General features: G+C 53.2%; 1 protein-coding gene across 1 annotated transcript in view; it reads right to left on the bottom strand.

Moving 5' to 3' along the window:
* Positions 1 to 18,647, bottom strand: part of RGS3 (regulator of G protein signaling 3) — a 52,107-nt gene extending 33,460 nt beyond the window's left edge. Inside the window, 15 exon segments of the mRNA XM_030461510.1 lie at positions 1,606 to 1,689; positions 2,762 to 2,952; positions 5,549 to 5,588; positions 5,998 to 6,222; positions 6,224 to 6,332; positions 6,997 to 7,102; positions 7,753 to 7,834; positions 11,464 to 11,531; positions 12,138 to 12,228; positions 13,739 to 13,799; positions 14,440 to 14,508; positions 15,345 to 15,439; positions 16,063 to 16,121; positions 16,774 to 16,824; positions 18,519 to 18,647. Of these exon segments, the coding sequence (XP_030317370.1) occupies positions 1,606 to 1,689; positions 2,762 to 2,952; positions 5,549 to 5,588; positions 5,998 to 6,222; positions 6,224 to 6,332; positions 6,997 to 7,102; positions 7,753 to 7,834; positions 11,464 to 11,531; positions 12,138 to 12,228; positions 13,739 to 13,799; positions 14,440 to 14,508; positions 15,345 to 15,439; positions 16,063 to 16,121; positions 16,774 to 16,824; positions 18,519 to 18,603 (1,416 nt within the window). The 5' untranslated portion in view covers positions 18,604 to 18,647.
* Positions 18,648 to 26,727: the final 8,080 nt, after the last annotated feature.

Raw genomic sequence — 26,727 nt, 5'->3', positions numbered from 1 at the left:
AATATAAGTGCAGGTTTCTGGTATTCTCACCCAAATGAAAACATCTAAAAAAGGCTGAAAACAAAATTTTGCCACATCTGTGCCAGGGAATAGGGTTTTTGTTCACCCACTGTCTTGGCCAAGCTCAGCCACTCACTGAAACCAGGAGCTGGCATCCCTGTCCTGAGCCAGAAGTGTTGGGAATGTGCCATGCAGCACTGGGGATGAGACAGAAAAGCCTCTTGACCTGCAGAACATGTTCATGTCCTCCAGAGCCCTGGCAGAGCATGGTCCATGCTGAGCAGGTACCTCAGGGCTTTGGAAAGTTGGCTCCAGGTACCAGCAGTGATGGACACCTTGATGCAGTGGCTGCCATCACCCCGGTTCCTCTGGCACTCCACAGGCTGGAGGGACTTCAGAGGATCATAAAAATGGGAATTGCAACAAGTCTAGACAGGATGTGATTAAGGCCTGCACAAGGATTGCCCAGAGGTAAGGTCAGGGAAAGGACAGACCCTGGCAAGCCTCCAGAGAGATAGGTTGAGCCCTTCAGGAGATGGGAGAGAGTTTGCTCAGTGACAAGGACACAGTGCCTGGGGTGGATGCTGCCAAGGGGAAGAGATTCTGGGTTTTTTGAAATTAGAAATTCAACAGGACCTTCATGGGAAACCACGTGGAGCAAGGAGCTCTTCTGTACCAGGGGAAACTCCATTGTGTCCTGGCTGGTTTAGGTCTTAGAATCATAGAATGGTTTGGGTTGGAAAGGAGAAAATGAGAGGAGTCACTGAGCACAACACAACCTTGTGCTGATTTGCAGAGCCAGCAACATGACCTGTGCCTTGTCCTCTGCTGTGCCAAGGAGAAGGTGTTACCCAGAAACTGAGTCAAGTAAAAATTCCTCCATGGCTCTGGGAAGATGACACATTGTTCAATCCAACTAAACTCAAAGAAAAATTATCCTGTAGGGTGGTGAGACTCTAAAAATGCCCTAAAAGGAAGGGTCAGATGTCCTCTGTCCCAGCCTTGGGGGCTTTGCAGATTTTACAGCTGGGTGGAAGTGAAGCCAGCACCAAGTGTGATCAACACTCCCAGCTCTGCCAGTTTGGATGCTGAAAGCTGTCACACACACAGACAAAACTCAGCTGTTCTCCCAGATTTTTAACAGCTCTCTGACAACATTGCAGGAAAAAAAAAACAGAAATAAGAAAAAAGAAAGAGAAATTTGGGCAAGACATGTGACCTCATTCAGGAGCTCCATTTCTGAACCCCCTGTCAGCAGTTCTCTGCCTAGGTCTTTAACCTGGCACAAAATATCCTTAAACTCCCTCTCCCTGAGTCTGCCAGTGGCCTCAGCTGCTGGGCTGAAACTCTCCAGCACTTCCCATGCATAGTTTCATCTTTGTAAGCATGATGGAAGGCAAAGGAAATCAACTGACTGCCAGCAGAGAAGAGTTTTGATATTTGATATTTCGGTATTTAGTTCATCCCATGCTTAGCTATCTACAAGCTTTCCCATATGTCGTATATTAATATAAGTACTGCACAATAAAACATTTCCCATCTCAATCTACTGGGGCAGGCTGCAGAAGAGCATCTTTAGAAAGCTCAGAGTGGAAAGATTCCTACCTGCATAGTCCTGCTCCTGCTCTCATGCAGCAGCAGCTCCTCTGACAGAAGCAGAGTCCGGGCTGGGTTGCAAAGATCTAGGGGCTACATTTGAAAGGAAAAAACACAAGCAAAAAAAAAAAAAAAGAACAAAGAAAGAGTTAGTCAAACCTTCCACTGGAAGTGTGGTTCACCAGAAAAAAAAACAAAACTTTCCACCCACCAGACCCACTTTGTCTCCCCTTGGGCTGTCAGTCACCAGGGGGAAGCCACCCCAAGCTGCAAGGTCTGCAGTCCAGCTCCATAAAAAGAAAACCTCACACTTCACACCCACGTCAGAGCCACCTATAGAATGACAATCAGCCACTTACCTCTTGGTACATGAACGGTTCTGCGCCCTGCAGGCTCATTATGGGTGGTTTTTAGCAGGAAACACAACCACAACGGGGACATATGAAGTTCTCACAGCCCTTAGACAAGAATATTTTGCTACCTGATCCTATGGATTACTCTGGCAGTAAGGTAAAGTGAGGTGACAGTGGCATTGATGGTAGCAGGGGAGGACAGATGGTCCCTCAGAGATGAAGGTATTCATCAGTGATGTACTTTAATGTACAGGATCAGATGAGGGTTTCTGGGATTCTGGCCACAGGAAGAACAAAAGAGGAGCCCCTGTGGTAGGTAGAGCTGTTACCACCAAATTTAGGGCTATTTAGAACATCCTCTGGCAAGCCATTACTGTTCTGGATCCTTGTCTGTGATTTTAGTGACCACCAGCAAAAAAAAGCCAACAAAAACCAAACCCAAACCTTTGTGCACTGTCATTAACAGCACAAAGAACCCACAGGAAGAAATCATGGATTTTCAACTACACAAAGCTGGCTGCTGAAACTCAGAACCTGGGACAGCTTTTCCTGATGCCAGCAAGCACCTGAAGACCAGATCTGAAAGCTGAAAGGGTTTGTAAAAACTCCAACAGAGGACTGCCTGGGCAGGACACAATTCACTTTGAGAAAGTACCCAGCACTGTGCTGAGGACAACCAACTCCAGAGGAGAGCACTGAGGGAGGCAGAGGATCCATGGATTCTGCTGGGAAATGTGGTGTGACAGCCCAGAGCAGGGAGCTTGGACAAAACCCACTGTGCCAGGCACCCCCTCACCCCCAGCTCTGCTCACCTGCACAAAGACAGGGAAGACCAGCACCTTGGGGGCCAGGGTGACATAGGTGCCATAGCTGGAGTGTGGGATGTGTGGCCTGACAAAGGTCCAGTTCTGGTAGTTCCCATAGTTCTTCATCGTCTGCACAGTCTTCATCAGCCTGGATTTTCTCCCAGACCCCGTGTGTGATTTCCCTTTACAGGCAGTTCCTAGAACAAAGCAAAAGGAACAGAATCAGGAGAGAGCTGCCAGCTCCCCTGGAGCCTCTGGAGCCTGCAGGGACATGTGTCACCCTTCCATCAAAGCTTCCCAGGGATTTATGAAATTATGGCACTGAATTCCTATTTCCTAATGCAAAATGAGATGGCCCTTGACATTTCTGCTCAACCAAGAGCTGCTCAGTTGCTGCACCAAAGGCTTCACAGGATCACAGCAGCAGCACAGCCACATCTATGGATGCACAAAGATCCCAGGAAATCCTAGCAGGCCCAGTTGCAGCCCAGCACATCTGTCTGCTGGGTGTACACTGCCTTCTGCACAGTTTATGACTGCAGGATTGTGGAGGAAGAGATCTGGGATTATTACACACAAAAGTACAAAATAAGAAATACAGCACAACCCCAAATGGTCACTCTTAAGGCAAGGGGAATCCCTGCCTGCACCACTGAACTCTGAGCCTTCCCTTTCCAGGCAGGGGAAAACCACCCGTGACTAACTCAGGGTGGGGGGAAAAAAAACCCACTGGAAATATAAACCTTGGGACAGTCCAACCTGGCATGGGAATCAGCAAGTGCAGGAATTTCAGATCATGGGGCACCAGGTGATGGGTTAATCACAGCTTTTAGGAGACACTAAGATGGGAGGTGTTAGAGAAAGGAAGGGATCAAGGCATTGATGAGCAGCAGATCAATCCATGCTTTTCCAAATGGCTCCCAGGGATGTGATGGTTACTCAGACACAGGGCTGTATTTATAAAGGATGACCTCATTTTGCACGTGGCTGGCACAACATCACCCACTGCTCTGCAGCATTACATCTCAGTGCTGGAAAAAGCCTGAGCAGCCTGGCCAGGTTTTCACTGTCCCTCTTCATGGGACAAAGCCATTATCCCTCCTGTTCAAAGGAGAAATTACACAGCAGCTTTTCTTGCAGCCTCCCACCCCAGATGGTCCAACAGAACTGGGACTTTTCTCCACAAGCCAATAACCAGAGGAGAACAGCCTGGAGGGACAGGATGAGGGGAGGTGGCTTTAAACTGGCAGAGAGGAGATTGAGACATCAGGAAGAAATTCTTTGGGGTGAGGGTGCTGAGCCCCAGGGTGCCCCCAGAAGCTGTGGCTGCCCCATCCCTGGCAGTGCTGAAGGTTGGATGGGGCTTGGAGCACCCTGGGCTGGGGGAGGTGTCCCTGGGCATGGCAGGGGGATGGGACTACATGTTCTTTAAAGTCCCTCCCAACCCAACCCAGTCTGGGGTTCTATGATTCTGTGCATCCTCCTCCCCAGACCCATCACACAGAGCTGGGATGAGACCAACACACAGGACCAGAAGCAGAAAGGAGCTGCTGAGCTCTCCACTGGGACTGTGACCTATCCAGGTGAGAAACCAGAACATCAGCTCAGCAGTGTCTCCAGATGATGGCTGAGCAAACCCTCCTGGAGGGATGTTCCAGCAGGGAACCCCCCTGTGTCCCTTCTCCAGCCCCAGGCCAGCACAGGAGCTCTCTGCACAGTGGCTTCTGTCCTTGCACTGCCAGGGACACCCACACAACCTTCCCAAGCAGAACTGAGCCAAAACACTTCCGACCCTGGCTGAGAGTAGATAAGGTCCCGTCCAAAGCAAACACACAAACCCCCCAACATTACATATTCCACACAGTGTTAGGAAATCAGGCACCTAAAGGCAGAGCCAGGCTGTGCTCTGCTCTCCAGCCCTGCTGTTTACTGCTTTCCCTGCCTGCCATTGCAGGGGGCAGGGGGTGGTGGCCCTCCTGACCCAAAAGGTTGTTTCTCCAATAACCCTGACATTTTCTCTTTTCCCTTTCTCATGGCTGTGCTGCCAGATAAAATCAGAACACAACAGACAGCTCAAAGCATGACAGATACAATCTGTCTGGGCTCTTCAGGATCTGCTTTTCCTCCTTTCCTGAAATCACCCCATTTTATCAGAGGAACTTGTCACCTGCACGAGTCCTGGTTTCTGCACAGAAATGCATCCATCCTGCCCCAAGTGTCACCTCCTGTCACTGTGTGACTGGTGGCCAGCTCCACACCACCAGTGCTTCATTCCTGCCCAGGTTAACCACTGCATCCTTCCCTCTGAAGACTTAAAAAACTGAAAACAATCACTAAAAATTATAATGGGGAGAAGCCCAAGTCTTCCCAGTTCCACCCTGCAGTCAGAATGAGGCCCCACGGTCCAGCTCTGCTTTGCACAGGATCTCCAAAGAGCAGGAAGGAGCTGCAATTATCCATGGTACAAAACATCCCCTGCAGTTGAGCTGTGGAAAATTTTTCTGGCTGCAGAGCACCAGGGCTGAGAGCATCCAAGGCAAAGGGGCCTCAGCCCCACACTGCTCCCAGGGGAATCCACTGGGGATTTGCCAGCCCCACACTTGGCTTTCTGGGGACACTCCAGTTTTAGAGGTATCAGAAACCTTTCCAGCTGTGCCCACACAAGGGAGGCCAAGATCATGTCAAGCTCTGACACACAGCTCATCCCAGGGATATCCCAGCAGACACAGCCTCCCAGAGCTCCCAAGTCAATGCTCTGCTAGGTCTCTAAGCAGTGTCTTCAGCCCAACTTACCCTCAGTAGTGTTGTTCTCCTGATAGACAGGCCTCAGCAGCTGCAAGACACAATGCAGAAAGGACACAGTCACCTGAAGAAAGCTTGAGGTAGACTTTACAACTCCTAACTACAAATCTGAGCGTGCCAAACCCAGCAAAGCCCGGGTGGTTTTGCTCTATGGAAATGAGAGCAATGACTTGCACTGTGGTCTAAGCAGTGGAAACACCTCCCATCCCCTTACCCCCCAGGGAGGAGGCAGTAGACCCTTCACCCCAGATCTACAGTCCCAGTGATCCATGTTTTAGGAAGATAGCAGAAGGTCCCCCAAGGGACTGGAATCACAGCAGGTGCTCCAGCCAGCCTTCACAGATGATGTTTGACAAGGCTGAAGCAAGGACCCAGAGAAGACCCAGCACAACCAAGCAGTCCCACACAACAACCCCAGCACGGGGCTGGCAGAGCCCTACCTGACTCCCCGGGTTCAGAGGTGCCAAAATGATGTAGTTCTGGTCAGCAGAGGAGGGGACCCTGGAGAGGGGTGGCATGGTGTTCTGGCTCTGCTTCCCAATCTCCGTGTACCTCTCCCAGGTGTCCAGCACCAGCCCCTCATTCCCATCATAGAGCACGTGGCAGCTGCGGCGCTGCTCGGGCCGGGGGGGGTGGGTGCTGTTCTTCTCCCGTTTGTTGGGGGGGGGACTGGAGGTCATACTTGCAGGAGGATCTGCGGATCATGGCTTCATGGCCTGACTTGACCTGTGGGACGAGCCTCCAGACCAGCAGGATGATCTCAGTGGGACAGTTGCTGAAAAAGATGGCACGGAGCAAGTCAGAGGTGGGGCAGCGGGGGGGTGAGGAAATCCCTATCACTACAGGGAGAGGGTCCTGGGAAGGGGAATGGAGCTGGGGAAGGGTCTGAAGCAGAGCTCTGCCCAGGAGCAGCTGAGGGCCCTGGGGGTGTTGATCCTGGAGCAGAGGAGGCTGAGGGGAGACCTTCTGGCTCTCTGCAACCCCCTGAGGTTGGAGCCAGGGGAGATCAGGCTCTGCTCCCAACTGATGGGACAAGAGGAAATGGACTCAAGTTGCCCCAGGGGAGGTTTCGATTGGAGCTTGGGAACAGTTTCTTCCTTGAAAGGGTTGTCAGGCAAGGGTGGAGTCCCCATCCTTGGAGGAGCTTCAAAGCCCTGGAGATGTGGTGCTGAGGGACATGGGTCAGTGGTGGCCTTGGCAGTGCTGGGGGAAGGGTTGTTAAGGTCTGTTCCGACCAAAATGATTCATTCACCCCATGAGCCCTGTAGTTCCTCCTCCCCTAATGCCTCTGCTCTGCTCCTGCCCTCCCCAGCCCCTGCATCCTTTCTGTCTCTTGCACCCCCCAAAGCCTTGCCCTCCCCACAAGCCTCTCTCCTGCCTCAGGCTCCCTCAGAGATCTTCTCCAGAGCCCTGTGCTGATACTTGGAGTGAAAACTCACCGGATTTCGTGTGCCAGCTCCACACACTTCCAGTGCTCCACAGGCTGCTCGTTCAGCTGCAGCACTGTGTCCAGCTGCTGCAGACCAGCCTTCTCTGCTGGGCCACCTATGGAGAGGAGAGACAAAAATGCCACTCATCTGCCAGGTAGAGTTAAGAGTTTTGGGGGAAGGAGAAGCCCTGGGGCTTGAGAAACCTGAGTAGCTTCAGGAACTCCTCCAAACCCAGTGTGTTCCCTCTAACACTCAGACCTGAAAATTAAATGGGGCCACCCAGCCTGGAGCTTCACCTTCCAACACACACACACACAGATGGTACCTGGGACAAAGCCATAAATGCTCTCTCAGAGCTACTGCCCAAAATTCCTGTGTTTCCTGGGAGCACCAGGTACTACAGAGACTCCAGAACTCCATCCCACAGAGGATCTACCCAGGTAACTGAGGGCTCCTACCATCCCCTGTGCCCCTGTCTGACACCCCCGAGATGCTTTCATAGGTTTCCCAGCCAACCAGATCTAAGGTTGGAGAGGGAGAGGAAAAAAAGTCTCCATGTACTCCTGCAACACACTGCCAGAACAGTGAGACAGCATTAACCCCGGGGCCTCTGACCTCTTCAGAGGCAACAGAATTCATGCAGTGAAGTTTCTTAGAGGTAACCGGAGTCCTGCCAAGGCGTGGGAGCTTCTGACTCACCCAACAGCACAAAAGGAGCAGAGTCCTTCATTCAAAGTAAGAATAAAAGACACCAGGAGCTCTTACCAGAATCCACTGCCTGCACACGGACTGGGGAGTCACAGCAGATGGTGAAACCAAAGCCATCACTTCCTCGAGGGATGGTGATCTGCAGAGAGACAGCAGAGTGGGCTGTTGAGTGGGAAAGCAGCCGTGGTGTGTGGTGTGTGCTCAGCCAGCATCCCCCCTCCCATCCCTGCTGCAGCCTTTGGGATGCAGAGGCACAGGAGCAGTGACAGAGCCCAGAGGAACTGTCACAGGGAATGCTGTCACTCTGGGAGCCCCATGGACAATTCCCTCCTGCTGCAGCCAAAGGCAGGTGGAAAAGGTGTTAAAAAGCAATGAGAAACTCAGCCCAGATGGACAGAGAGGAAAGCCACAAAATGAGTGTTCATTGAGCACACACGAGTCCCCACTCACCACTCCTCCAAGTGTACAAAAGGTCTGACAAGGAATGAGAAAGGAAAACCCAGCAGCCTGGCTCTGCCACCCATTTCTAACACCGTGTCTCTGAGCAAGTCAGCTTGAACATTTCCTTTCCAGTTGGGCAATGCAGGAGCAGCAGCTCTCCTGCTCCAGAAGAAGCTGCAAGGATCAGTTCTCTCCTGGCTCCATGTGCATCACCCCCTTAACTGGGGTGAGTATCTTTTCTCTTGCTGAGTTTGAAGAGGATGTGTTGATTTAGGCTCATTTCTCCTCCTGATTCAAGAAGCATTGAGCTTATTAATCAAATTACTTTTTGATGTTGGCTTCCAGCAGCAGCTCAGCATGAGAGTTGCTGTAAATACCTGATTATCCCCCAAGACATCTTTGCTTTACCAACAGAGAAAAGAAAAAATCCCACATCTGATCTGTGTTATAACAGTCAGAGAGAAGAGAGGAATTCAGCAGAAGCTGCCAAGGAGGAGAACTGATTCCTTGCTCCTTTACCATGGGAGGGCAAACACAGTGAGCTTTTATTTCTCTGCACCTTGTCCCTGCTTCACAGCCCAGCATAAAATCAGCATAAAAGCAAAACTGTCTTTCCCTGGCAGAATTGAAAAGTATGTTCAGTCCCACCACACTGACTGGTTTTCTCTCTGGGGTTTGTTGGATCCTCAGACAGGGGAGTGTACTGCACCTCCAAACCAACCTCACATCTCAAATGCAAAGCTCAGAGGATCCAAGTCCCACCACAGTGTGACCACCAGCACCTCAGGAGCCACCCAACATCTCTCCCACCAGGGAGACCCCACGGACACTTCCCAGCCCAAAGCTTCCCCCGTGCCAGGCTCTCCCACTTCTCCTCAAACTCCTCTTGTCCACCATCAATGGAGACACCTCCCCTGTGCCACTAAATCACAGCTTGTCCCTGCAGATGGCTCACTCAGCTCCCATCACCACGGCTGTTACAGGGAGCTGAATGTCCAATTTCCAGGGGAAAAAGCTGACCATGAGCTGGGAGCCCCCAGCCCAGACCATGGGAGGAAAATGGTCTTCAGAAGTGCAGGAGACTGGGACCTGCACAAGCAAAAGCAGCACCTGGCATTGCACACCAAGAGAACTTGCATCAGCTTTATAGAGCAATGTACTTCTCCTAAAGCAGGTCTCCATGGGTTGTAACCAGCTTCAAGCAGCACTTGATTCCCAAATACATTCCCATTAGAATAATCTGTAAGGGACAGCAGCAGCCTGGCAGTGACAGAGCTGCCTGCCATGCCTGACCCTCCTGCAGTGAGCAGTAACTTGAGACCAAGTGCACGGAATTTTCAGAGTTGGAAGAGACCTCTAGAGATCATCTAGTCCAACTCTCCCACTAAGCAGGATCACCTAGAGCACATCCCCCAGGACTACCTTCCAGCTCCATCCCCATTTACACCCTGCAGCAACAGCCAGAGATCAGCCAGACACCGCTCAGGAGGTGCCTGCCTTAGATTCACAATATTATTCCCAAACAGTAACACCAGCAAACCAGCACCCCAGAAAGGTCTCACACACAGCCCAGAGCTGGTAAGAAAGCCCCACAGACACTCACAAACTCAATGGAGTCTTGCAGCAGTGCACACACACAGATTTTCCTCTCCAGGGGAGGTACAGACCTGCCTGTATCTCCGCTCCGAGCACACCTTGCAGAGCCCATTGAAGCGGTTCATGGCTGGAGACCCTCAGCTCGCCGTTAGCCCATGAAAATCCTCTCCCCTGCAGCACAGCCCTAATCCCAACCTCCTCCTCTCACACGAGTGTGAAACAAACCCCAGTCAAACTGGCATGACCGCCCATGGGAACCCAGCTCCAGAGAAGAATGGCAGGAAGCCACCTTTCACCTCCCCGGCCCCTCTCTGCGCTGTATGCCGCTTTACGATAAGCCAGAGGGCTTCCTGAAAACCCTCGCTGACAAGGAAGGGAGAGAGTTTTATATTAAAATTCCTGTCAACTGGTGAGTATTCCCCAGTCCCTGCTCTGCTGCTGGGGCTTTTGTTCCCGCAGCATTCTCCAGCCGCACAGAGAGCTTTGTTATTGCAATGTTCTCACAAACACTTTGAGGATGTCTGAGCGGCGTTTCACAGGCACGGGCACCCCCCATTAGGCAGGCAGCCTGTGCTCCTTACACTCCTAAAGGAGAAGAAGGATTTTTTTATTATTATTTTTTATAGGGGGGAGGGGGAGAGGAAGGGAAAAAACCATAGAAAAAGCAGAGTTTGTTTTTCAAAACACAGACCCAGAGGATACGCTTGTCCCGACGCTTTGTGCTCCCAGAGTCACGGAGGGGGGAAGCAGAGAGGTCAAGTGAATTGCACCCGTGGTGTAAGTTTGGAAGTAAAGACAAAGAGAAACTCTTAACCCAACCAGCACAGGGCACAGGGCAGGACCTGAGGGGTCTGCACCCTGCAGTCCGAGCCACCAGCATTGAGGCCCAGGACCTTGGAGTTGTAAGAGAGAAGCAAGCACCTTCCCAGCTCCTATACAGGGATGGAGAAGAGAGGAAAGGCTCAAGGGAACCCAACCCCGGGCTCCCCTGGGCAGCAGCTGGGGTGGTGGGGTCGTGGTGGGGAGCACGAGGAGCCCCAGTGTTCCCAGCAGCCTGGTGGGACCATTGGAGGAGCTTCCCAGGGACGCTGCAGGCACATCATCCCAGCCAGGCTGGAGCTGGAAGGAGGAGCAGTCTTCCTTCCCAGCCACCATCTTTTGAGTCAGTGGCGACTGCCGGAGAGGAAGGGAGGAGAGGGGTGCTGGCTTTGTTTGTCTTGCTCAATCCCATGCTTTAAAACAAATAACTGAAAATGCAGCTGAGGGAAGCAGCAAAGCGGAATTCAGCACAGATAAATCACGGGGCCGCCTGAGCCCCATTTCCGATGCAGGCCCTGTGTTTGTGTTCCCATTTCCCATCCTTGCCTTTCCTATAAATCACCAAGACTTCACCATGGGAAGACTCCCTTCCCAGAGTAACCAGCCCTGAAAGGAGGAGAGGAGCAGACCCACCCATCCAGGGAGACACAGAGCCAGGCAGGGAGCCTGCCAGCCCCAGCCCCACTGCTCCCACTCCATCACGGGCTGGTGCTTTGTCTCTGGAAAAACAGGAGACCCCTGTATGGCAGCAAGGAGTGCCACTACCCCCATCAGGATGATATCCCATATAGGATTGCCTATAAAAGCCACAGAAGGACTGAGCCTGCTCCCACCTCAGCATCCCCCTCACTGCCTTGGTCCCCGTGCTCCCACCTCTTCACACTCTGTAGGTCACAGCCCTGTCACACCTACCTCCAGCTGCTCCATGGTGGCAGCATCCTGGCTTTCCTGCACTGCTGCCTGCCTGCCAGGCATTGGCTCTAAGAAGAAAAAAACCAAATGACAAGGCCATATGAGCCCAACAGTTGATATCTCCTGACAGCCCCTCTCCCTCCACCCCTCAGTACATCCCTTATGCAAGATAAAGGTCATGTCATGAGCACATCTGCAGCCTGGGGCAGCCCTCTGGGGTGGCTGCACATCTGGGACGGGCTCTGCTGTCTCACCCTGCCCTGTTCCAGCCTGTCCTCCTCCAAAGAGGCAGCACAGAAACACCAAGGCAGGAGAAAAAGCTGTCCACAGACACTGGGAGCCAAAAGGAGTCCAGTCCAGGGATCAGCCCGAAGGTTGAGAGGCAGGAGCCAGCATGACGAAAGGCCAAGCAAGAGGGAGAGATGTGACAGCAATGTCAGGGTCCCCACAGAGCCCCATACAGCACAGGTAAGCAGGGGACTGATGGGGACAGTTTGCTGAACCTCCCAGTCTTGTGGGACCTCAGTGCCCAGTGAGCATCCCAGGGTTGAGAAATATTCCTGGGGGCATCAGGACCACAGAGCTGGGGGCTGCTCCATGTCAGCACAGAGACAGACACAAGGTTGACTCCTCTTCCAAACTTTCCCAAGGGAAATCCCAGTGGGAATACACACCTCTGCTCTGCTTCAGCCGCCGCATGGCCACCTTCAGGTGCTTGGTCCTGCCCAGGTCCTCCCCGAGGAGATAGTACCACCCACTGACCTCCTGGTGGGAGGAAAGAAGCTGTTGATGCAGAGAAAATACTCCCCACTGTTTAACTCTGTCTTCTTGTTGTCCATAGCCCCAGGAGGGTCCCATTGCAGGAGCTGCCCCAGCACACAGGGGCTGCCTGGACACACTCACACACCCAGGCACAGTTTAGAGTCCTTCTCTTAGGATTCAGCAAGAGCTTAAATTCCACTTTCTGCAAGAAAAGTCACTGAAGCTTTTTGGAGTTTAGAGGGAGACAAAGTGCACAACAAGAGTCAGACTCCAGCAGAACTGCAGCAAGAGCACCCACTCCAGCAGCATCATGCAGAGCCCAGGGAATGGGGGTCAGCACATCTCAGCCCCAGATGAGCTTGTAGGTAAGACCAGACCTTAGCATCCTCCTCCTATCCCTGAGAGACTCAGGGTGCTGTGTGTGGGTGCTATCCTTAGGGATGCTCCCTGCTCTCTGCGTGCAGTGTCACCTCAAGAAACTCACTGCTAAAACCTGACAAAGAGGGGACATTTTGGGAGAGGCCAAAGATGACCAGAGCAGAGGCTCTTTCTGAGGAGAGCTGCAGTTCAGAGCTGCTCTCCCTTATTACCTTTCTGTTATAAAAAAGCTGCAGGTCACTTGTCCAAATTCCAGAGAAAGTCATGCTCAAGCTGCCTCTTATCTTTCCTCAGGTCATTGCCACAAGTAGCTCTCCTTTTGAACCTCTTGCTAGGGAGTAAAATTCCACACCTTGGGTGGTAAATTCACATTTTCATGAGCCCTTTCAGCCTGCTGAGATATGCCAGGGCTGTCCAGGGATGGAATCCCTGACCCCCAGCAGCCAGGAATAACCACCCTGGAGGCTGGGGGGAGCAGCAGGAGTTATTTGCAGCAGTATTTTCTTTAGGAAGAACCCAGGTGATGTGAACACTGTATTACCAAGCAGCAGCCAGGCTGGGGCAGCAGTACTGTGACCAAACCTGCAGCAGTGGGGACAGGGACTCTGGACACAGCCCTGCAGAACTGTTCCTCCAGGAACAGCCCAATACCTCTGTGGCTGCTCTCTCCCCACCACCAGCAGCTCAGCTGGTGAAGCCCTGGATGCTGAGTGACTCCCTGGAGGAGGAACCTGTCCCCCCATGGCACTGGCTTGGCCACCACAGATCAGGAGGGACATGAGCCAGCAGGTTCAGCAGGACTGGCCCCAGGTTTTCTGTCCCCTAGGAAGCACCCATGGGGGCCACCTCTGAACCCCCAGCTGTTGTTACTCTCTTTGTGTCCCTGCAGAAGGAAGTGACAGTCCCCTGAGTGAGGATCACCCCTTCTGACAGCATCCCCACCCCTGCCTCCAGCAGTCACACCAACACCAGTCTCACAGTGACCACCCATACTGGGAACAAGACCAGGGAACTCCCGGGGCAGCTTCAGAGCATCTTTTTCCCATGGTGGCAGCCTGCTCCTGCCCTGAGGCTGCACTGCATCCACCCACCCACCACAGGGAGTCCCACCCGTGGTGCTCCATCACAGAGGTACCTTCTCCAGGCTCAGGAGGGACTTGACACCAAAGCTCATGCAGCCAACCAGCTCACTCTGCCTGAGGGAGGGACAGAGACAGTCACCACACACCTCCTGAAAACTCCCCAGGGACTCCCACCCACCGGGACCCCACAAACACCCCTGCCCATGCTGGGAGCCACACGAGGCCCAGGGTGGGCTTCCATCTCCATGCTTTGGGCAAGCATGGCCCAGGAGGGGCAGGGAGGAGCTGGGCTGCAGCATGGTGGTCACCGCCAGCCCACCCATACTGGCAGGAGGTTGCCCCAGGGGCAGATGCCACTTTCCTGAGCAGGCAGCCCCCTTTTTGCTGGGTTTTCCACCTCCCTGCACTGTTCCCCAGAGGCAGGAAAGCTCCTCAGCTCCAGCAGTGCAGGCACAAGCAGCTGCAGGTCTAAACACTGGCTTGGCTGATGGCTGGCAAGCAGCAGCAAGGTGGACAGAGAGCCACAGGGTCAGGATTTCCTCCCCACCAGCATAAGCTGCCCATGAAAATGACCCCACCAGCAGGTCCCAGTCCCCACCAGCTGCTCCCTCCCCTGCCTCACTGCCAACAGCCTCTGTGCAGGGCAGCCCTCAAACCCAGGGTGCTGGAGGAGGTCACAGGGGTGACCAGAGCAGATGGCAGGTTCAGTGCCACACCAGTCCCATCTGAAAGGCATTGGATGGCAATTCCTTACCTGGAATTTCTCTCTCTGTTCCAGACTGTGACCAGGAGACGTTTCAGCTCATCCTCCTCTTGCACTGGGCTGTAACAAGCAGAGGGACAACCCCTGAGCACTGATTTTCCCCCAGCAAGAGCTGCCCTCACACCCAGAGATCCCTCACCCTCCTCAGAGCCAGGTCTGCTCCTCTGTTCCCTGCACAGAGCTCTGGACCATCCCCCAAACCCTCTCAAGTGAGCCACTGTGGCACTAATTCACTGATTCCTGCCAGACAACTGCAGAGGGATGTGACCTCTCCTGGGGACATCACTCAGGGGGTTTAAAGGGAAAAATAATCTTGCAGAAAGACTCACATCCAACATCAAAGGGCAAATGCAAGGAATAAACTCCATTTCATGCTCTGAAACCACCCTCCTGTGCCAGATTAGACAGTGCCTGGGGACAGAGGGCTGACACAGAGGGGTTTGCTGGCAGTGACAGCTCCACCAAAACACAAGCAGCTCCTTTCCCATGCAGAGACATGCTGCAGCTTAAGGAAATCCTTTACCTTCCTCATTCCCACTGATGCCCACACTATTGCAGGCACAAGGAAATGGAGTTTCACCCCACTCCTGCCCAGCAAGAAAGTCCAACCATGCAGGAGCACCACTGCAATGCTAAGTGCAGGCAGCTTTGTGAGCTCTGCCCAAAAGTTCAAGGCATTTCAGCTGTTAAAAAAAGAAAAACAGCAGAATAATGTCTGTCACTCCACATCTCAGCAGCAGACCTGCTCATGCATGGTGTGTGTTTATTACAGAGCATAATGCAATAGCAAACATGGGAACTTGGCTTCAAGAGGGTGCCCCAGGACAGCAGCCACGTGGGTCCTGGCTGCTCAGAGAGGGTGATGGATGGAGCTGCCTCTGCCCTGCAGTACTCACAAAAGGAAGTGCTCGTGGAAGACAGGGTTTTTGCTGTCTGGCACAGTCTTGGTCTTTTGCCTGCATTTCCAGTCAGCATCTGGCACAATTGACATCTTTATGGGAGAAAACAAGCTGGGTGTTAGCACTCTCAAAGCAAGCCCTGGCACACAGCTGCCAGCTCCACCACCACAGAGGCAGGAGACCAGCACAGCCCCTTTTATGGATGGTAAAGCCTCAAAGGTACAGCTGGGCCTGAGCTGAGGGGTGGTTTAGCTCTCTTTACCCTGTGTGTCTCAAGTAATCACATAACAAAACTCCTCGGGGCAGGGGAGGGAAGGAAAGAACAGAAAAATCAAGGCAGATGCACACAAATGTTGCTGCTTGGCTCTGTGCTCTCTGTGCTGTGGACACCATGTGGAGCATCCTGTCAAGATGACCCCAATGAGGGTCAGAGCCCCACTGTGCTGGCAACACACTGCTCCCCACCAGGCACCCAGGGGATGCTTCTGCTATGAGTGGCTGACACAGCCCTTAGCAGGGCCCTGTCCCTCCACTTTCCTGGCTCCACACAGACACTGTGAGCCCTGCAGGACAGAGCAAGAGAGCAGACACCTCCTGGCATGCTGTGTGTGCTCAGCCATAGCAGGGCACTGGAGGAAAGGGAAGGAAGGGGCAGTCCAGGTTGGAAGAGCCAAGCCCAAAGCTCCAAGAAAGTCAAAGCCCCAGGAAAACTCACCTTCACATAGGAGTCACATGTCCTGTACTCTTTTCCTATCAGACCTTTTGCTTCCATAACTGGAAAGGAAATGGAACAGATAAGCCCCAGAATGGCAGGGAAGGAGGCAGCTCCCTACACCACAGAACAGGAGCTGACCCATCCTCAGGGGACCAAACCCAAACCCATCCCCAACCCCAGCAGGACCCTGCACATCCCCCCCCAGCAGAGCAGCCCCTGCTCTCCCTGGGCACCCACAACCAGCTGAAGGAGGGGTTTTTTTTGGTTTTTCTCCTTAAAACAACCACACTATAAATACAAGCACCTGTGGGTGAGGCTGGCAATTTGGGTTTCATTTGCCTGACTTCACAGAGTGCTGGGCTCCCTGCCCCAGAGACAAACAGATGTAAAAGATGTCCCAGAGGACAAAGCATTTCAGATTTGCTTTTCCAAACTATATTTGTCTTTTTTTTCTCTTCACGTGGAGTTAAAGAAAAAAAATATACCCAAGTGGATGCAAAACCACACCACAGTCACCTGGAAATGTAAGTCTAGAAATTTTGGGTTGGCCTCTAAACCAAAGACCACCCCAGACACACCACTCTACCACAGAGCTGTGCCCATGAGCCTTGAAGCTCCAAAGAGCTTGACAAAAGGCTATGGAACTGTCCCCATCACTAGCCCACCATGGCTCTGGGGCCACCTCACCACGTGCCCTGCAGAGATACTCACCATGCAGCACCAAAACCCGGCCCTGAACCTCGATGGACAACTTCAGCTGGCCTGGCAGGAAGGAGAGAAGAGACAGTGAAGGTGACAGGGCTCATACACCATCCCTGGCACTGGGCAGTGTGGGGACCCCATGGTTCTGAGGCTTGCACAGGGCCAAAACCACCCCAGGAACTCAGGGAGCCAAGGGGAAAGAGGAAACATCTTCTGCTACCAAGAAAGTGTTACAGCTCCAGATGCAAAAATAAAAATTCCAGGAGAACCTAAATACATCTTTCTCAGCAGAGTAAACTCTGGTGGCAGAAGGCACAAGCCCCAGGCAGGGGGGAAGCAGGAATCCCAAGATGAAATAGATGCTGGGGGATGCTGTCCCCACTGCTGAAAGGTGCTGGGTGGGCCATGGGTGCTGCAGAGCCCACCTGTACCTGACAGCAGCCCAACAGGAAACATTTGTACCCATCAGTGCCCCTTACACCCCCTTAGGTGAGGGATGGAAGGAGAACTCAGAGCAGAGAGAAGAGCTGGGAAGGATGGAGCCAGGGAAATGTCAGAGGCAGCCAGGGAGCAGAGCAGAAAAACTCAGCTTAGGTTTGCTAGGATGGGGATATCTTATGGGATTGTTTGAACTGAAGCAATTTGGAGAACTCAAATCTCAAAAAAAAACAAACAAAAAAAACCCAAAAAACAACCACATTGACAGAAAAATTTCAGATCTCACTCCAGCTCACATGTGCCCGTGTGTGTGTGTGCATGTGGAAAGGAATGTCCCTTGTGCATGTGAGGGCAAGGTAAGAAAGTAAAGAGAACCAGGTGGAGTAAATCAGGTAAATTATCGAAGCTAATACTGCTTTACAGCCCTGGGAATATTGTCACACCCCCCTTTTTGGAGAACATTAACCCTTTGGCTACCTCCAGATCTCTGGAGCTGTGGGAACCTGCTGGCTGTTCCTCCAGGAGCAATTAACAACCCTCACAATGCAAAAGCAAAATGTCCCTCCCTGGGTAACCAGGCACGGCCAGGAGGCAAACCCAGAGCTGGATGGCCCCCGGGAGGAGAAAAGGAACTTTTGTGCTGGGTGACTGAGGAGAGAGGAAGCTCCATGCCCAGCCCTGGCCTGGGGACAGCTGGGGACACTCAGCTGCCACAAGGAGGGAGCAGGACTGGACCATGGCCCCATCCCTGCTGTGTGTAACTGGGACAGGGACAGTGCTCATGGTGTCCCAGTCTGCACCAGCACTGAAGGGAGGAGAGCACTGGGAACTCCTGGGGACACCGTGAACCCCCACATCCCCTGAGCATCCTGGAATCTCCCACATTCACCGCAGCACCCTCTGAATCACCACAAGCTCCCCAGGCACCCTCTGAGCCCCCAAATCACCTGGGCACCCAGTGAAGCCCCCCAAACCCTTGAGCACCCTGTGGAACCCCAGGTTCCCTGGGCACCCTGTGAACCCCCAAACCATTGAGCACCCTCTGAACCCCCAGGTTCCCTGGGCACCCTGTGAACCCCCAAACCCCTGGGCACCCTGTGAACCCCCACATCCTCCTGACCCCCTGTGAACCCCCAAACCCCTGGGCACCCTGTGAACCCCCAGGTTCCCTGGGCACCCTGTAAGCCCCCAGATGCCCCGGGAACGCTGTGAACCCCCAAACCCCTGGGCACCCTGTGAACCCCCAGCTCCTTCTGTTCCCCTGTGAGCCCCCCCAAACCCCTCTCGCTCCTCGGAGCTGCGGCCTCAGCTCTTACCGAAGGTGCTGAGATAAAACGAAGCTCCCAGGGGGTCAGCCCGGCGGGTGCAGAGCGAGACCCTGTGCACGTTGCCGGGTTCCATGGCCAAACCCCTCTGAGCGGCGGCACCGGGAGCCGCTCCCTGCCCGGGCCGGGTTTCCATGGGACGGGATCCAACCGCTGCGGGTTTGAACCGCGCGGTTCCCATCGGCCCCGCGGGCGGAGACGGGAGCGGCTCCGGCACCGCCACGGGGGGGGACCCCAGAAACCCCCCAAGGACCCCCAGACACCTCCAGAACCACGGCCAGACACCCCCAGGACACCCCTCTCCAAAAACCCTCGCCAGAATCCCCCCGCTGAGGCACGGGGAACGATTTCCTGGGAAAAACAAAACAAAACAAACAAAAAAAAAAAAAAAAAAACCCAAAACAAAAAAAGAAAAGGAAAAAAGAAAAGAAAAGAAAAGAAAAGAAAGAAAAGAAAAGAAAAAAGAAAAGAAAAGAAAAGAAAAGAAAAGAAAAGAAAAGAAAAGAAAAGAAAAGAGAAAAGAAAAAAGAAAACTCGGCAATGTGTACCTGAACCCCGGGGCTGAGCACGGGTGCAGCAGCTCCGGGACTGTCCCCCCCTGCAGGTGCTTTTTGTTTGTTTGTTTGTTTTCTTTTGGTTTGTTTCTTGGTTTGTTTGGTTTTTTTTTAATTATTGCAGGCAAGGAAAAAGCGCAGGAGCGTTTGTTTGTGGGGGTGAGACAGGGAATGGAGGGGTGGGAGGACACAGGTTCTTGGCTCTCCTGTGGGAAGGGACGAGGCACGCAGCCCCCCCAGGGTCCCTCTGCGAGACCCCCTGCCCACCCCCGGTAACACCCACCAGCACCCACAGATTCCTGGGAGGCACCCAGAGCTGAGCAGGAGGGGGTGGGAGAATGAGAGAGAGGATTTCTCCAAGAAAACCCTGTCCCCAAAAGCTGGGGTGTCCCGGAGCTCTCTGCTTCCCACCCCGCAGCCCCGGGGGGTTCTCTGTGGGGTTCTCCATAGGGATCCCATGGGGATCTCCAGCAGAGGATCTGCTCCCACTCCCCGAAATGCAGGAGATGCCACAGGGGATGAGTTTGGTTCCTGGTGGCACTGCCGTGAGGCCACAGGGTCCACAACAGAGTCAGGGGTCCTGGGGTCAGCCTGGATCAGCCCCATTGGGGCTTTTTGGGCAAGAACAGCCAAATCCCAGGTCCTGCTGCCCTGGGCACTGGGAGAGCAGAGATCAGAAGAGACAGGAGAGCAGCAGAGGCTCTGAGCAGATGTGCTGCCAGCACCCTGGCTGCTGTCACCGCCGTGCAGGCACCTCCACTTCCCAGCCCATGTCCAGCTGAAGTCAGAAGAACTGTGTATCCTCTGACCTCTCTGAGACAAAAAAGGACAAGATTTGCTGAGTGCTGGACATGCATCCCTGTCACCCCTCCCCGTGGTGACCTCTCCACATGCTCCTGGCCAGGACTGAGCTCCAGGTAGCCCCATCACAGCCCCATCACTTACCTTTGCCCTTCACCCGTGCATAGCTGATCTTCCTCCTGCTCCCTCTCTGCTTCCCTGGGCAGGACTGAACAGCCCCACCTTGACCCTTTGTCAGGGCTGGCAGATGCTCCAGCAACCGAAAATTCTGCCCTGTCCCTGGCAGAGGAAAGAGGAGATGAGAACAGGACATGGCAGGGCAGGGAGCTGGGACACAGGTACCCCAAAACACACACACACACACACACACACACACACAGCTCCATCTTCGAAGGCCCTGGCCCAGAGAGGCTTTTCCAGCCATCAAAAGGATTTTTGCTGCCTTTTCCTTTTGGTTTAGTCTCTGACAGGGGCACTGGTTTGATTCAGCTCAATTGACACCAGCAAAAGCACCTGAAACTGTCAGAAAAGCAACAGAAGGGACATAGGGTGAGCAAGGGAGGGAAAGGAAGAGGGATAGTCCTGCACAACCCAATCCATCACTGCCAGCTGACACCTACAGCTCTGCTGCCATGAATCCCAGCCCCTTCAGGTGTTAGGAGAGAAATAATAATGACCCAGCAGCCCCCCAAGGCCTCCAGACAGAGCTTGGTTCTATTGGGGTGCCTGTCCCCCCACCATGCTCATTCCTATCCTTGGCAACCCACAGGGACCTTGAGAAGGTGCCCAGCCAAGCCACCAGCCAATGCCACTCACTGTCCCCTCAGATGTTCAGAGCCTGTGAAGGCCTACGAGGACTTTCCCATGGTCCTTAACAAAAAGAGAATTTATTATTTCATTGCTGCCTCTTTCTTTAGTGCCATAGTGGTCTTTGAAAATGCAGAGGGGGCACAAGCAGTGCTGGACATTCGAAAAAGCAGAAACATCCAGACAGAGCTCCAGGAGCTCCCACAACCTCTGCTCTTTCAGCAGCCCCAGCACATCCATCCTTCCTCACAAACCTGCTGGATCTGAGCACCAGGGAAAGATGAAGATCCATTTCCCAGCAAGGAAACAACATCAGAGGCAAGAGAGAGGAGCAGAAGATGCAGACTGGTCACACTGATCCCTTGCAACCCCAGGCCACCAACCAAACCCTTTTGCCTGCCTAGTGACCTCATAGCTCCCTGTGCTACCCTCCAGCCTCTGGAGCTCCCTCAGGACCTAGGAAGCCACAGGGAGCTTGGGAAGTGCTGTTCCTCCTGCCTCTCCAGCAGGTACTCAAAGCTTCAAGCTCCTGGTGAGCTCTGATGGAGGGAAGAGGCTGCTCCAGATCTTGGAGCTCTGTGGTTAAAGCATCTCTGCACATAACAGGGGCCTGGGTTCCCACATCTGGCACAGCTGCCTGGGGTGGGGTAGGGATTAATGTAGCCACAAAATCCCAGAAACACAAGGAGGGGAACATGGAGCCCCAGAAAAGGGTCCTGTGAGTACATCCCTGCACCACACACAGACCTGGCAGCAAAGAGAGACCTGGCCAAGCACACAGCACGGACCACAACACCCCACAGCTCCATGCCCCAGCTGCCCAAGGAGTTATTTACACCCCAGCTTTTAGGAACACATCCCCATGGCCTGCTCTGTGCTCTCCTTGTAGACACCAGCAGCAAGTCTGCCTTTCCCCAGCTGGGAGGGCTTCAGCTCCAGCAGAGCCCACCTGCACCAGAGCTTGTCCAAACCATAACCAGCTGTAACTGGAGGTGTCACAGCCTCTACCACATCCGCTGACATGCAGAAGAACCCCAGACACAGAGCTGGGGACAACCCTGACAACCCTTTCCAGGGAGAAATTCTTCCCCAGCTCCAACCTAAACCTCCCCTGGCACCACTTGAGTTGTGCCAAAAGTTCCTCTTGTCCCATCCCTTGTTCCTTGGGAGCAGAGCCCGACCCCCCCTGGCTCCAACCTCCTCTCAGGGGGTTGCAGAGAGCCCCAAGGTCTCCCCTCAGCCTCCTCTGCTCCAGGATCAACACCCCAGGTTCCTCAGCTCCTCCTCAAACCATTTCTCTGTTATTCCTCCCAGCTCTGCCAAGCCTGCAGCTCTCCCCAGCACACGTGGCAGGAGGTGTCCACATGCCACCCTGTCTCCTAGGAGCTGCCCAGGCTCACACAAAGCCTCCTCTCTCTGTGTTTTTATTACAAAGTGCTTTTAAGAGGCAAAAGGAAAGACAAACAGGACAGTACCAACACTCCCAGTCTCTCTAGAGCAGCCAGACTCACAAGTGTGGGTCAGAGAATCCCATTAGACAGGGGTTTCAAACTAATAATAATTTTAAAACCTAATAGGAAGGGTAAAGCAGAGTCTCTGTTGGACATGGGGGCTCCAAGCCCACAGGAGCCCCACACACTCTCCTCCTGGGGCTGAGTGGCTGCAGAAGCCCCTAACTCCTTAACCCAGCAGATTCACCAAGTGCCAGCAGAGCCCCCCAACCTTTTTCACCAGCCCTGGCAATCCTGCCAGGAGCCGAGCATCCCCAACCCCCCACAAAGGCTGTGGGAGAGCCAGTCCCTTGTCTCCTCCTGGCACCAGGAGGTTCTTAGCCCCAGGTTCAGTGGTGACACCCAGACCCCTGCCCAGCCATGACCCCTCCTTCCCCCAGGAGACTGAGAAGCTCAAAGGGAAGGACTCACGTGTGGGCTGGGGCTCTCCTGGCTGCTCCATGGCTCCCACAGGGATGCTCACTCCCTCCAGCAAGGTCCAAGCACCAGCACCCTGCAAAGCTGGGATTTAGCTTTGACTTTGGCACAGATGTAAAGAAAGGGTTTGGGAACAGTCTCAAGGGAGCAGAGCTCCAGTTCTAGGAAGTTACAGATTAAATGGCAGCTCTGGGAGAGCTGGTGGCAGTGGTGTGTGCCCTTTCCCTACTGGCTCCCAAGGGCAATGTACCAGCTCTTCCCTCTTCACATTCAAACCCCTGGGGAATGACCTTAACCTTCATTTCTATTCGAGTCTCCAGCACACTGCACATTCAGCTTGTTGGCTTGGGAGTTAACGACTTTCTTTTAAAATTTAACACGGTTCCCCATCACAGGTTTTGGTTTGCCAACACCAGGATCTGCCTTGGGCTGGGTATTCAAATCTGGGCACGTGCTTAAGCAGTTATTCCAGGAAAAAAGGTAACACACACACATAGAGAGAGAAAACCCCACAAGGTTTTGAAACGAAGTTGGCTTTGAAACTAAGGAAACTAAATTGGACTGGGAAAAATCACCTGGCAACCCAGATGACAGGAGGATTGGAATGGAAAGGGTTTGGGTTATTTCCGTGCTGTCCTGGGGGCAGATTTCTGGGATTAGCAAAGTCTGCTGTGCAGGGCAGACACACAAACCTCAGCATTTCCCAGAGGTGGGGTTGCTGCAGCCTCTCTGCCCCAACAACTCCAGCCCATCAAATCCAGCTGGGGTGCTCCTGTCCCCCACCCCAGCTGAATCATCCCTTGAAAAACACCAATGAGGAACCCAACAGAAATGCAAGACTGGCTGAGAAAAGCTAAATCCTTTTCCCACCTGGGAAAGACCCAAGAAATGTCTCCTTGCTGTGAGGGCATCTTCAGAAACACCCCTCCTGCTCTGCTCATCCCAGAGGCTGCATCCCACATCCTGATGGAGCCAGAGCCATCCCCAGCACCCACAGCAGCACCCACAGCAGCACCCACACTGTGTCCCTGCACAGATTTGCTGCTGCCTTTGTCTCTCAGGGCTGATGCTCCTGGAACTCCTGCAAAATCACCCAGGGGCAGCAAATCCCATGTGGGCTGCCCCAAGTGTCCATCCCCTCCTTCCCAAAATGTCCACCCCCTCCTTCCCAAAGTGTCCATCCTCCCCTGCCCCAAGTGCCCTTCCCCTCCTTCCCGAAATTACCATCCTCTCCTTCCCAAAGTGTCCATCCCCTCCTGCAGAGTCTCCCACAGCATCCCCACCCTGCTCACAGCTCAGCCTGCCTGAGCCACCACAGTCCCTGGGATGTGCAGACCTTTAGAAGGGCTTTGCCTTAGCACCTTTGATGTGTTTGGCCTTTTCCCCCCTAGCTTTGGGTAACAAATTCTAAATTTCTCTCTCTCGCTCTCTCTTCCCCTTCCCCCCAAAATCAAAGAGTTTGAATGCACAAATTGATGAATTCACCCTGGTTCTGGGCTGCTGAGCTGGCAGGGCATCGCTGTAAGGACTCAGGATGCCCGAGTGCTCTCAGGATGGCACAAGTACTTCTAGGGCAGGCAAAGGATCTGTAACAAATTCCACGTGAGCAGGAGCTGTTAGAGACCTCCTGGGCTCCTCACCAGGAATGCAGAGCACAGAACAGCCTGCCTGCACTCCTACTTGTTCCTGTGCACGGCTTGTAGCAGGACCAAGCTTGCTGAACCCTGAATACAGTTCATCTTGTCCCTCACCCCTCTCCAGTGCTGAGGCTGAGACTGTTCAGACTAAGGCAGCTATGACTGGAGCTTGTATTAGAGCTACTCCATAAATCACCCCCTCTCCAGGAGACAACAAACAGCAGAGAAAGAGATGGGAGAGCAAAGAACTCTTCTTTTGTTTCCAGCTCTCAAAGGTTTTTTCAGCTGTCTTGAATATTCCTTGGTTGCACAAACTGCCTGGCTGCTTCCCTGCCTGCTTCCCTCACCTGCACTCTGGCTGGAAGGAAAACAGCCCTGGTTAATCCAGAAGGGATCCCTTTGCAGCATAGCAAAGCCTCCTGGTCACTCCAGAAATGTCCTGTACAAAGAATCCTCTCCTGCCACCCTTTGCAGCACAGAAATCAGCAGCCCCCGAGGGCCCTGGCAATGGGAGCATCCCCTGGGCTCTCCTCAGGAGCTGGGCTGAGGGCAGATGCTGACCCCACGGCCCCAGCTGGTCACAAAACACTATTTTATTTTATTTCCTTTTTTCCCCTTTTGCCATTTGAGCAGCAGCAGCAGCAGGTTGGGCACACACCTCATTCAGGAACATTGCTCCAACACCTCCCAGTCTTACATCAACACCTTGTCCTTGGCTGTGCATGCATGTCCTCACAGGCAAAGCCTTTCACACATACACCTGTCCTACAGGCTTTGAGCTGAACCAAAGTGCAGCCAAACACAGCCCTGGATCACTCATGGGGCCTTTGTTCCCCAAGAGCTCCAACCCCTCCATCACACCAGCTCTGAACATCCAGTTCTCCTTTTGCAGCAGCCCCAGGGCCCATCCCAACCAACCAAGAGGGCAACCCAGGCAAGCAGAAATATGCACAAAACCCCAGCAAAAGCTTCAAAACCAAGTGGTGAAGTACACAGGCACCCTGCACAGGGATTACCCAAAGCAGCTGCTGTCACTTAGAGGCTCTTGTGTGGACTTTGGAGCTCTCTGATCCCTGGGTTTGTGATGCCAAATCTCTGCTGGGACCCAGCACTGTTAACCTCAGCATCTCACTCTGACACCACTTCAGCCCAGGCTTTTGGTAGTTTTGGTGTTTGAGAGCAACCTAACAACCAGATTTCCCCTGTCTGGACAATGAGAAGCCAAGGTACAGACAGGGTCCAACCAGACCCCTCAGGAGGGACACCCCTCTGGGCCTGCAGTGCTGTTGGGGGTCACTGGATCTGGAAAAATTCCAGGTATTAAACTGCTGCTGATTTACTGTAGTGCAATACCAATAATTAAATAATCAAGCTGGATCTTTAAAAATTGTAGTGATGTTTCTCATGAAAAATAGGCCTCAATATAGCAAGAGAGCTCCTGGGAATAACGATTTCTCCCTTAGTATGGCCACATGAATCAAAGTAATTCAGTTAATACAGCTTAAAAAGTTATTGTCTGTCACCTGAGTTGAACTGTGGGCACAGTCTGAAGCTCCAAGAACCCCTGAGCTGCTCTACCAGCTGGCTCTGGCTGACACCAGGCACCTGGACACTGCTGTCCAGCCCATCACCCAGGGTCTGGCACCACTCAGCCTCTGATGAGCTCACTAATTTAGCAGAAAATGAACTATTTCTGGCATTGGCATGGCAAAGGGAATTGGCAAGGCCATGTGCTGGGGGAGGCAGAGCTCAAATGCAGTGCAGAATAGATGGGGGGAAGTTGCCCTTTTTTGTTGGCAGAGATCTCCTTCATCAGCTGGTGTAGCCCCACTGCTAATGTGCACAAAGTAAAAGGTCCCAAGGTTCTCCTGCACTGTTGTGTTCAGATTAAGCTAATTTAATTGAAGGTTGCTTTGTCTTCTTTGTGTCCCCATGAGATTTCCACTCTCCTCTGGTGCACACAGAATCACACAATCTCTCAAGCTGGGACCCATAAAGATCTGAGTCCCTGCTCCTCACAAACCTACCTAAAATCAAACCACATCACTAAGAGCATCACCCAGAGGCTCCTTCAGCTCTGGCAGGCTTGGTGGAGCCTGCTTCAGGGACCAACCAGCCCCTCAGTGAAGAGCCTTTTCCTAAGAGGACTCAAGAATATTTAATAAAATCCAAGCAGGAATATTGGGTCAGACAAAGGTCTCTGTAGCTCAGCACCCTCCTCCTGACAGTGGTCAGAAAGAGATGCCTTGGGGAGAACACAAGGACAGAGCAGGCACCCAGGACATCTTCCCAGAAGAGTTGCCCAGCTCCTAACAGTTTTCAATCCAAGGACTACAGGAGGCTCAGCTCCACTTCACTGTAAATTTGGCAGCTCCAGAAGGAGTTGGACCCCATTTGGGTGGTGGCACACCATGAGTTCTGCCTTAATGTGGCCACTTTCAGCCACTCCTGTGGATTAATTCACATTCTGAAC

This window comes from Calypte anna, chromosome 17 (assembly GCF_003957555.1).
Source record: "Calypte anna isolate BGI_N300 chromosome 17, bCalAnn1_v1.p, whole genome shotgun sequence".
Lineage (NCBI taxonomy): Eukaryota > Metazoa > Chordata > Aves > Apodiformes > Trochilidae > Calypte > Calypte anna.
This window is presented reverse-complemented; position numbering and strand designations above follow the sequence as displayed.